General features: G+C 39.8%; 1 protein-coding gene across 1 annotated transcript; it reads right to left on the reverse strand.

The window, feature by feature from the left end:
* Positions 1 to 557: 557 nt before the first annotated feature.
* On the reverse strand, positions 558 to 8,216 carry LOC131771092 (tetratricopeptide repeat protein 28-like). The gene is made up of 3 exons (XM_066174065.1): positions 8,210 to 8,216; positions 2,742 to 8,106; positions 558 to 2,225 (listed from the first exon to the last, which is right to left on the reverse strand). The coding sequence occupies exons 1-3, from the start codon at positions 8,214 to 8,216 to the stop codon at positions 2,168 to 2,170; spliced, it is 5,430 nt and encodes a 1,809-aa protein (XP_066030162.1). The 3' UTR covers positions 558 to 2,167.
* Between the last annotated feature and the right edge of the window lie 3,029 nt (positions 8,217 to 11,245).

Raw genomic sequence — 11,245 nt, forward strand, 5'->3', positions numbered from 1 at the left:
TTGTAGTCGATAATAAGAAAAAGAAAGTGAGTAGAAAGGAAAGTCATTCACTGTACATTTACAAGGTGTTGAAGAAAGTTCATCCAGATACTGGAGTTACAACCAAATCCATTGCAAGAGACCAGCCAAGTGGAACTACGAAGATGAAACGTAATTCTGGGACTGGGACTGAATGTGCTAATACTCCAGTTCTATACGTTTTCGTTCTTTAGGTCACAACAACCACATTCGCTGCATCATTTTTTATGAAAACTGTTGCTGGATTGACCATTTTGATTCATATGAGGGGGGATTCGTCAATGGGTTGCTTTAAGGTGCTTTCGATAAACAATTGATTTGAGGTTAATAACTGATCAAAGTTATTCGTATCTGCCTTAATGGGCAATGACTATAGATACAAAAGTAAATGCAAAAATAATTTAATGCTATAAAAACTTGTCCAAGTTATTTTAACAATACATTAAATACTGTAAAATATAAACCAAAGAGAAACTCTCTCTCTCTCTAATATAATCTTAATAAAAATAATTAAAGTTTACCTGATGACGTTCTGAAAGGATAGGTATTTAATGTTCGATAAAAAAATAAGTCTAGTTAAAGGTTGTTTGTGTTCCTAACTTGTCCATTCAAAAAGAGCCGAGGTTTTGGTACTGTGAGGGAGTACAGAGAATTCCTCCACCGGTTGCATTGAAAGCTTAGAATTCGTGTCCATTACGCCAATCCTTATCGCAAAAATAAAGCTACAGTTACAACCTTAATTTCTGCCGAAATCGTCTGAGGGTTTCAGCCCTCTAGGTACTTTACCTGTCATCCTAAATTGGATAAACTCGTTCGACTCTGTTTAATTTGTGAGACTTTGAAATAAAACTTTAACGCCATTTTTCTTGTGTTGTTTTATTTATGATTACTATTAGAGCATTTTTCAATTAAGTGCCGAATGTAATTCGGGATTGTTTTGTTTTTGCATTGTTTTGCTCAGTGATTGGTCCAGGAAACTCGCGCCAATCTTTCAGATCGGATGTAAAACTAAAGCCAATCACGACTTAGTCGCTCGCGTTTTCCTGCGCTTTTTGTGAGACCTCGTAAGGAGAGAAATATAGATCATAACAACATTAGCTTGGGACTCTCTTCCAACGACTCTCAGAGCTGAGAATAAACTTTTAAAGAGAATTATAATCATAATGTTAATGATAGAGCAATTTTCAATTGTGTGTCCAAAGTTATCCATAGTTGCTTCCTTTTTTTTTTTTTTGCTCTTCTTCGCTTTGTGATCGGTTCAGAAAACTCGCTCCAATCTCTTAACCAATCAGACGCTAAAGTAAAACCAATCACGGAGTAGCTTGAGTTCATAACGTAAAATGGGTTATTAATACCAATTTACCTTGTGATACTCTCCCACCGACGTAGCACTACAGTTTCTTTAGAAACTTACTCTCCTTATAAAACCAATCACAACTCTTTCTTCTGCGTTTTCCCGCGCTTTAGGAAGTTTGGTCGGATTTACTTTGAGGTCTCTTAAAGGTATTTTCTTTTTTTCCTATTGGCCGTTGTAATTACTCTGGTTTTGGTTTTATGACTCTCAATTGAAAAGCGCTCTATGGCTCTTACCATTATTATATTACAGTTGAGGTTCAATAAATGAACAAATGCCTTAACTTTACGCCCTTTAACGCCTTGAAGTGATTTAAATATGAATTCTCCATACAAAACTATCTACACGTTATCTATATAATAACAAATCAGAATACACCAACTCATTAATCTGAGGGCGATTTCTTTTTTCTTTTTTTTTGTTTTGTGACATAATACCGAACTGATTCTCTTTATCAGTTTATAGAGAAAATTAAGGCATCTAGTAGGGAGAATTGCGAATCAAATCTTAGAAAAATGAAAAGATCCATGACTCTCTGTAATCTCAAGTGAAAAGAAACAGTGCCATAATTTTCGCATCGTAAAAAATTCACCCAATATTTCCTGTTTTTAACTTTTCAATCGTGTGTTCATTTTTACTCCTCCTTTTGGGCAAATTGCATTACCTACTGAACACCTGGGCCTTGTATATATAAAAAAAAAAACACTCAAAATAGCTGTGAAAATTAAAAAGTTCTTGTGTAAAGTAATACCAGTTTTCCTTCAAGTGTACAGGAGGAGAAGTCTTTGTCCAGGATTAGTCGCTACTCTGTCTCTTGTCGCCTTCATTCTCGTCCTCTGTCGGTTCTTTTTGCCTAAAACAAACATTTTGAGTAAAGAAGATGTAAGATATGTCCAGAAATGCATGAAGTAACGAAAATGGCAAAAATTCGTCAAAATCGTCAAATCCATGAACATTCACTCGCTTTGAGAAGGTTTCGTCGAATCTGCTATTTTCGTTACTGGGTGCATTTCCGGACATAAGTGAAAACATTTTACGAGAGAGCTAGAAATCACGTTTCCATCATCACTTGGCTGTTGTTATTGACTTAGCTTGTTCACCGTATTTATTAATTTATTAATAAATTAATAAGTCTCTATGTATTTATTTATTTTTTCTCAGATTGCGGTTGTTGCATGCATTGATCAATGGCTTAAATGTTAACAATCTTAAAGACTGAAATAACCATACTGAACCATGACCAGTTAACAAACTGTCAGAATGTGCTCTTTGTGTAGAAGATTAAATCTTACAGTCATAAAATTTTTTCTTCACAAGTAATGGTAGATAATGTTACTTCTACAAAATCACTCACCAGAAACAAGCTTACCTTAACTTCTGTAAGTCAAATGTCACGTTGTCTCCCATCAGCACAAACGGAGCCCATTGACGAGGTTCCGTGAAGCCGTTGCTTCTCAACCACTTCATGGCCTGGTGGAGGGACTCGCTGGCACTTTCTCCAGCAGCCAGGCGTTCATAGAAATGATTCATGAGCTGCTCTGTTGCTTCGTCTTGTATGGCCCACGAGGCCACCAACACTGAACGTGCACCAGATGCTAGGAACGCGCGAGCGATTCCAATGACTCCCTCTTGTTTGAACGTTCCACGCCCACTGTGACAACAACTAAGTACGACCAGTTTAGCATGCAGCTTAACCTTTGAAATGTCGGACATTGTCAGAAGGTAGTCTTCTTCTTGTGGAATATTGTTAGTGGCGCAATTAGGGGAAAGGGCAATCTCTCCTCTGTCGGCATGACCATGAGCAGCAAGATGAATTAGACTCACTGAATGAAGTGCGTTAAGTACTGCCTTCTTTGTTGCGTGTTCTCCTAACAAAGGCTGAACCCCCAGGAGTCGACCAACCATTTTTGCTTCCTTTCTTGCACCAGACAATGGTATCAAGTTCAGAATACGTCCTCTGTATCGCACTTGGCCAGCCTTAGGATCACCCACTACCAGTGCACCGGTCTGACTGTGGTAGTCCGCTGGACATTCCTGGATGATCCTGAGAGTTGTCAGAGAAGGGACGATGCGGATTCTGTGGGTTTCTGATAAATACTTTCCTGCTGGTTCATCCCGTAGGGCAGCAAATGGGACTCGGTAGGAACACCTCTCAGGTACAATGATGACTTCAGGCTCTGTAAGTAAATCTTTTACAGGAGCGATAATCTGGTCATAGCACAATTGAAGAATTAGTTCGTTGCGTTTGGTTTCGTCACCTTGCAAAGGTGCTCGGCTCTCTTCTTGAGGAGACAAGGGAATGTCGTCACCTAGAGATCGATCTTCGCAATTCTCGTCATGCAAAATTCCGAAACTGGAGGCACTCTTTTTAAAAATCTCCTCCACATCGCAAACGAATGCAGCCATGAGAGTGTCGATCTTCAGTTCGGGGCTCACACGATGGTCAATGTGTCCATTTGCTTTTAATACCCACAGATGAACATGTCGTTCACAATATGAAATGTACAAAACAGCACAATTGCTCTCTTTACTCGCAATGCTTTCGATCTCAGGCTGATATGATGAATCAGTTAAGAGTTTGTCCGCCATCAATTCTACAAGGCCTCTGGCGCGTCTCAGCTCCTCCACCTTAAGAGAATCTCGCAGGCTTCCGTTGGCACGCAGTATCTCACTGCACAACCTATAGAGGAAATTACCGTGCTCCTCTAAGAGAGACGTTTTAAATTCATCGTTTCCTTTGAGAAAATTTCGCAACTTTTCATAAGTTTCAATACTTCGACAAAGATACTGCATTGCCTCCTCGATCTTTGATTGAGACATCTTTACCCGAGTAATACCGAGAAGGCTCTCAAAGTAAGTCATATTGTCTCCAATTTTGTTACTCATCAAGCACGCATTCTCAAAGTATTTTTCCGATTGGTCATAATTGCCAAGCGAAAGAGAAAAGTGTCCAGGGATCATGTAAATCATTCCCTGTCCTTTCCTATGACCAATGTTCATGACGATAGCATGCGCTTTTTCCCACAGTTCTGTAGCCTTCTGGTAGTCATCAAACAAATAATGCAGATCTGCCAGACCTGCGTAGCATAGTCCTTCACACAATCTGTCGCCGATTTCTATACTGATGGCGAGTGCTTTGTCAAATTTTTCCTTGGCCAGCTTGTTTTTACGAAGTGATAGAAACACACCTCCAAGGTTCGCGTAGCATTTTCCTTCTCCATTCCTGTCGCCAATTTCTATTGCGATAGCAAGTGATTTCTCATAACATTCTTTAGCCTTCTGATATTCACCGAGTGAATGAAATACACCACCAAGGTTCGCGTAGCTTGCACTTTCTCCTTTCCTGTCGCCAATTTCTATTGCGATAGCAAGTGATTTCTCATAACATTCTTTAGCCTTCTGATATTCACCGAGTGAATGAAATACACCTCCAAGGTTCGCGTAGCATCTTCCTTCTCCATTCCTGTCGCCAATTTCTATTGCGATAGCAAGTGATTTCTCATAACATTCTTTAGCCTTCTGATATTCACCGAGTGATTGAAATACACCACCAAGGTTCGCGTAGCTTGCACTTTCTCCTTTCCTGTCGCCAATTTCTGTTGCGATAGCAAGTGCTTTCTCGTGATATTCTTTAGCCTTCTGATATTCACCGAGTGATTGAAATACACATCCAAGGCTCCCGTAACATGTTCCTTCTCCTCTCTTGTCGCCAATTTCTGTTGCGATAGCAAGTGCTTTCACGAGATATTCTTTAGCCTTCTGATGATCACTGAGTAATTGAAAAACACCACCAAGGTTCGCGTAGCGTGTTTCTTCTCCTTCCCTGTCGCCAATTTCTGTTGCGATAGCAAGTGCTTTCTCGTGATATTCTTTAGCCTTCTGATATTCACCGAGTGATTGAAATACACATCCAAGGCTCCCGTAACATGTTCCTTCTCCTCTCTTGTCGCCAATTTCTGTTGCGATAGCAAGTGCTTTCTCGTGATATTCTTTAGCCTTCTGATATTCACCGAGTGATTCAAACACGTCTCCAAGGCTCCCGTAACATGTTCCTTCGCCATCCCTGTGGCCAATTTCTGTTGCGATAGCAAGTGCTTTCACGAGATATTCTTTAGCCTTCTGATGATCACTGAGTAATTGAAAAACACCACCAAGGTTCGCGTAGCGTGTTTCTTCTCCTTCCCTGTCGCCAATTTCTGTTGCGATAGCAAGTGCTTTCTCGTGATATTCTTTAGCCTTCTGATATTCACCGAGTGATTGAAATACACATCCAAGGCTCCCGTAACATGTTCCTTCTCCTCTCTTGTCGCCAATTTCTGTTGCGATAGCAAGTGCTTTCACGAGATATTCTTTAGCCTTCTGATGATCACCGAGTAATTGAAAAACGAGTCCAAGGTTCCCATAACATTTTTCTTCTCCTTCCCTGTTACCAATTTCTGTTGCGATAGTAAGTGCTTTCTCGTGATATTCTTTAGCCTTCTGATATTCACCGAGTGATTGAAATACACATCCAAGGTTCCCGTAACATGTTCCTTCTCCATTCCTGTGGCCAATTTCTGTTGCGATAGCAAGTGCTTTCTCGAGATATTCTTTAGCCTTCTGATATTCACCGAGTGATTCAAACACGCCTCCAAGGTTCGCGTAGCGTGTTTCTTCTCCTTTCCTGTCGCCAATTTCTGTTGCGATAGCAAGTGCTTTCTCGTGATATTCTTTAGCCTTCTGATATTCACCGAGTGATTGAAATACACATCCAAGGTTCCCGTAACATGTTCCTTCTCCTCTCTTGTCGCCAATTTCTGTTGCGATAGCAAGTGCTTTCTCGACATATTCTTTAGCCTTCTGATATTCATCGAGTGAGTGAAACACAACTCCAAGGTTCCCGTAGAGTGTTCTTTCTGTTTCCCTGTCGCCAATTTCTGTTGCGATAGCAAGTGCTTTCTCGTGATATTCTTTAGCCTTCTGATATTCACTGAGTGATTGAAATACACCTCCAAGGCTCCCGTAATGTATTCCTTCTCCTTTCCTGTCGCCAATTTCTGTTGCGATAGCAAGTGCTTTCTCGTGATATTCTTTAGCCTTCTGATATTCTCCGAGTGATTGAAATACACATCCAAGGTTCCCGTAACATGTTCCTTCTCCATTCCTGTGGCCAATTTCTGTTGCGATAGCAAGTGCTTTCTCGAGATATTCTTTAGCCTTCTGATATTCACCGAGTGATTCAAACACGCCTCCAAGGTTCGCGTAGCGTGTTTCTTCTCCTTTCCTGTCGCCAATTTCTGTTGCGATAGCAAGTGCTTTCTCGTGATATTCTTTAGCCTTCTGATATTCACCGAGTGATTGAAATACACATCCAAGGTTCCCGTAACATGTTCCTTCTCCTCTCTTGTCGCCAATTTCTGTTGCGATAGCAAGTGCTTTCTCGACATATTCTTTAGCCTTCTGATATTCATCGAGTGAGTGAAACACAACTCCAAGGCTCCCGTAATGTATTCCTTCTCCTTTCCTGTCGCCAATTTCTGTTGCGATAGCAAGTGCTTTCTCGTGATATTCTTTAGCCTTCTGATATTCTCCGAGTGATTGAAATACACCTCCAAGGTTCCCGTAACATGTTCTTTCACCACCCCTGTCGCCAATTTCTGTTGCGATAGCAAGTGCTTTCTCGTGATATTCTTTAGCCTTCTGATATTCTCCGAGTGATTGAAACACAAGTCCAAGGCCATTGTAGTGCGATCCTTCTCCTTTCCTTTGGTCAATTTCTGTTACGATAGCAAGTGCTTTCTCGAGATATTCTTTAGCCTTCTGATGTTCACCGAGTGATTCAAACACAGCTGCTAGGTTCTCGTGGCTTGCTCCTTCCATATTCCTGTCGCCAATTTCAGTTGCGATAGTAAATGCTTTCTCGTGATATTCTTTAGCCTTCTGATATTCTCCGAGTGATTGAAACACAAGTCCAAGGCCATTGTAGTGCGATCCTTCTCCTTTCCTTTGGTCAATTTCTGTTACGATAGCAAGTGCTTTCTCGAGATATTCTTTAGCCTTCTGATGTTCACCGAGTGATTCAAACACAGCTGCTAGGTTTTCGTGGCTTGCTCCTTCCATATTCCTGTCGCCAATTTCAGTTGCGATAGTAAATGCTTTCTCGTGATATTCTTTAGCCTTCTGATATTCTCCGAGTGATTGAAACACAACTCCAAGGATGCCGTAGAGTGTTCCTTCTCCTTTCTTGTCGCCAATTTCTGTTGCGATAGCAAGTGCTTTCTCATAACATTCTTTAGCCTTCTGATGTTCACCGAGTGATTGAAACACATGTCCTAGCATGCCATAAGTGAATGCTTCTTCACTTCTGAGGCCAATTGTTTTATTGATAGCAACTACGCTTTTAAAAAGTTTCTTGGCCTCTGCAAACCTATTTGTTCGTTCATATTTGTCTCCCAGCTCCATCATTGATTTTCCAGCATTGCATAATATGCCAATAAGTTTGTTGGTGTATCTTACCGCATTTGTGTAACCAGAGATTGCGTAGTATACATTGAATATTACCTCAGAGACATCAAGGCCTTTAATATCCACGTCTAGGTTGTTGAGTAAGATGACACATTCATCACAAAAATCAGAGGCTGGTATACCACGATCAGTTTTCAGAAGATATGTAGCAACATCCAAACCTATGCTGATTTTCTCCAGGATTTCACGCCCGTTATTCATCGCTCTTTTGTGATTAACAGAATGCCTTCCTGAAATGGAAAAAGTGGAAAAACAGAAAACTTAAATAACTAAATTAGATGATGACTTTTGGAAGCCATCTCTGTGCAACTATTTTTAAGGCAGAGCACTCACTTGCCATGAACGCTTGTTGGTTTAAGCGCAGCATTCCTTTTTTTCGTTTTCCATTGCTAATGATTCGTGCATGTAAACAACAATTGTGGACAAATTTTTTTGTAAAAATGTGTAAAAACATCCAATTTTGAGACCCAGCCTATCGCGGGGGGGGGGGGGGGGGGGGGATGGGGGGGGGGGATGGGTGGTGGGTGAGTGCCTCTCCGAACCTTTACTACATTTAAAATTTATATTTCAACTAGTATTTTCTCTAACCCTCAAAATCCCGAAAGTATGCGACCCCGCTCTAGTAACTCTGTTGTAACTCAACCCCATAATAGTCAATCCAGCGCTGAAAATACCATCTTACCAGGGTGCACATCTTCATTAGCCGGCTATTACTAGAATTTATCCCCCCCCCCCCCCCTTATCCCTGGTTTCGACTCTCAGCCGCATCTCTCGCTCGTATCAGTGTCACATTGGATACAAAGTACTGGAGATAATTTTATTTCGGGGGGGGGGAGGGGTGGAGGGGGGAATGGAAAACTTTTGTTGTTTTACGATAACATGCAGCTGACCTCCCCCCCTATGGTTCTGAAAATAAGATAAGATAAGATAAGATAAACTTTATTTATACACGGTATTTCCATCAGTTGTTAATTATCTATAAAGGTATATCTATCTTCCTAACTATAATAAAATCTAATAATAACAATTCAAATAAAAGAAGCAACTAAAAAAATCTGCTTTTCATGGAGGTCGTGTCTAAAATTTATTTAAAATTAAGATATTACTTTAAAACTGTGGCGACTTAATTTAGATTTGAAATCGGTCAGTGAAGACGCTTGTCTTAGGTCTAAGGGTAAGTTGTTCCACAAGTGAGCTCCGCTGTACAAAAAACTTCTCTTAAGATAATCAGTTCGAGGTTTGTGATCCCTCCCAAAATCCTCCACCCCCTTTAGGCGATCATTTATAGCCCGTGTCTTAGATGGAAAAACGATAAATAAATAATTTCAAACTGGTCCATATTTATACTGATTCCTTCGGCTGGCTGATGTTTTATCTGCGCGCAAGTAATTCAGATGAAGCATGTCAAAAGTATTTCAGATTTAAAACTTGTTTTTTTTTTAATTCATTGAGTCGGTAGTTTAATTTCTGTCACAGAACACTATTGTATTCTTTTGTCAACCACCGCATAGGCTCACTTTGGGCAGACATGCAGTGAAATTTATTTTTGACGCCTAGAATGATTTGTTGAATATCTTTATTTAAGGAGACTCCATAGGGTTTTTTGACCGCGCGAGATCTGGGTGCGAACATAGCGCGAGCTTTAAAAGTGTCATCATGCAAAAAAACATGGCGGCTAGATACGATCGCACAATTGTCATCTGAAATGGTTTGTGAAAAACAGTTGAACACAATGCAGTTTTTATGTGATGGAATCAAGGGTTTCCAGCATAGGCCTCTGGAAAAGAGGTCAACTGAACAGAAAAGACCGTGGGAAAGATTGTCAAAAGGGGCCAGATGCCGTGACATAGTCGAAAGTTTACGCATGCTCAGGGCAAACCCAAGCGGGCAAGATGGGCCCAGGATTCGCTTCATATTGCCCGCGGACGCTGCCAGCTCTATAATAAATTGTAGTGTTATAAAGTAAGGACTTCACTGATCCGAAAACACTCTACACTAGTCTTACAACATGCAAAGAAAAAGATTGGAGATTTTGCATTTTCATCATAATTTCTTTTGCTCTTAAAATTTGATCTGCCTTGTTTCTTATTAACCCTCCAACTCTCAGAGGTGATTTTCAAGTAGCTTCTCCTTTGCAATATCAAAGCATTAACACGCAAACAGGTGATGAGAAAACAAAAACTGATCAGCTCAAGGATGTCATCTTACCCAACATCAAATTCTCTAAACTTGTTTTAAAGGAAATGTATAGGAGCAAGAAGGGAGAATTACTAATCAGATCTTGGAGTTAAGGGTGGCGTAGTCCGATATTTTTAGCTCGTAGATTTATGTTTATATTGAACATTGTGGCGGAAAATCTCCCTCATTTTCTGAGATTCCTTGGATCTCTTATACTCCTATCACTGATTGAAACAAGTTCTCGTACAAAGCAAATTTTTTTATTTTTAGAGTAGGAAAATAACATTTTTCTAATGGTTAATTTTTTTAAGCTGCTCACCTTACACACAAACACGCGCGGAGTTTAATGCGTTGATGGCGTGACAAACATAAACCAAAGGCAAGAAACTGAAATAAAACCCAAAAAAAAATATGAATGCAAATAGCAAGAGTCACGCGGGTAAAGAACAAAATATTGATTTGAACGATAATAAAAAAATCCCTGCACCTCCAAATCGTCGCCAGTTTTAATAGGGTCTCAATGGGGTGATAGCTTTTACGGCTAATGGTTAATTTCCTTCCATTACAATTAAAAGAACATTTTTACCGGTTAATTTCTCACGATTTCTGGTGAGAATTTGTCAATTTTTACGCCGAACGGCTAATTTTCCTGCCATTTTACGGCTACCGGTCATCTCCATTTACCCCTCTTAAAAATCTCCTATCACCAAATTTAGGCAAGTCTATGTCAGAAACATGTCAGGATTTAGAGAGACTGAGTTTAAATGAATTAGTCTTAACCTACTTACCTTTTGAAATACGTAAAGTTTCCCAGTTCAGTATCCTGATCGTTTGATGAATGAAACCAAATAAAGATGCTCCCTGCAAAACAAAGATTTATGAAAATAGCCAGTGTTATCAAAAAAACAAAACAAAATAATGATAATAATAATAATACCAATAATAATTACCAATGCAGACCGAGATGAGATAAATAAAATCTTTCTCTACTTCTGAGATTGTTTGTAATGCTGGATGCTGTATCATAAATATTTCACTGCGTTTCGGTCCAAAATATTTCAGTTTTCAGAGACGAGAGAAGAATATTACTCAATTTCATTCTTCTTCTTCCTTTGCAAAAATAAATCCTGTCTCTTTCGGTGTTATTTCTGATCGTATGACAAACGGAACCAAAATTAATAATCTAAAAAA

This window comes from Pocillopora verrucosa, chromosome 11 (genome assembly GCF_036669915.1).
Source record: "Pocillopora verrucosa isolate sample1 chromosome 11, ASM3666991v2, whole genome shotgun sequence".
NCBI classification, from domain to species: Eukaryota; Metazoa; Cnidaria; class Anthozoa; order Scleractinia; family Pocilloporidae; genus Pocillopora; species Pocillopora verrucosa.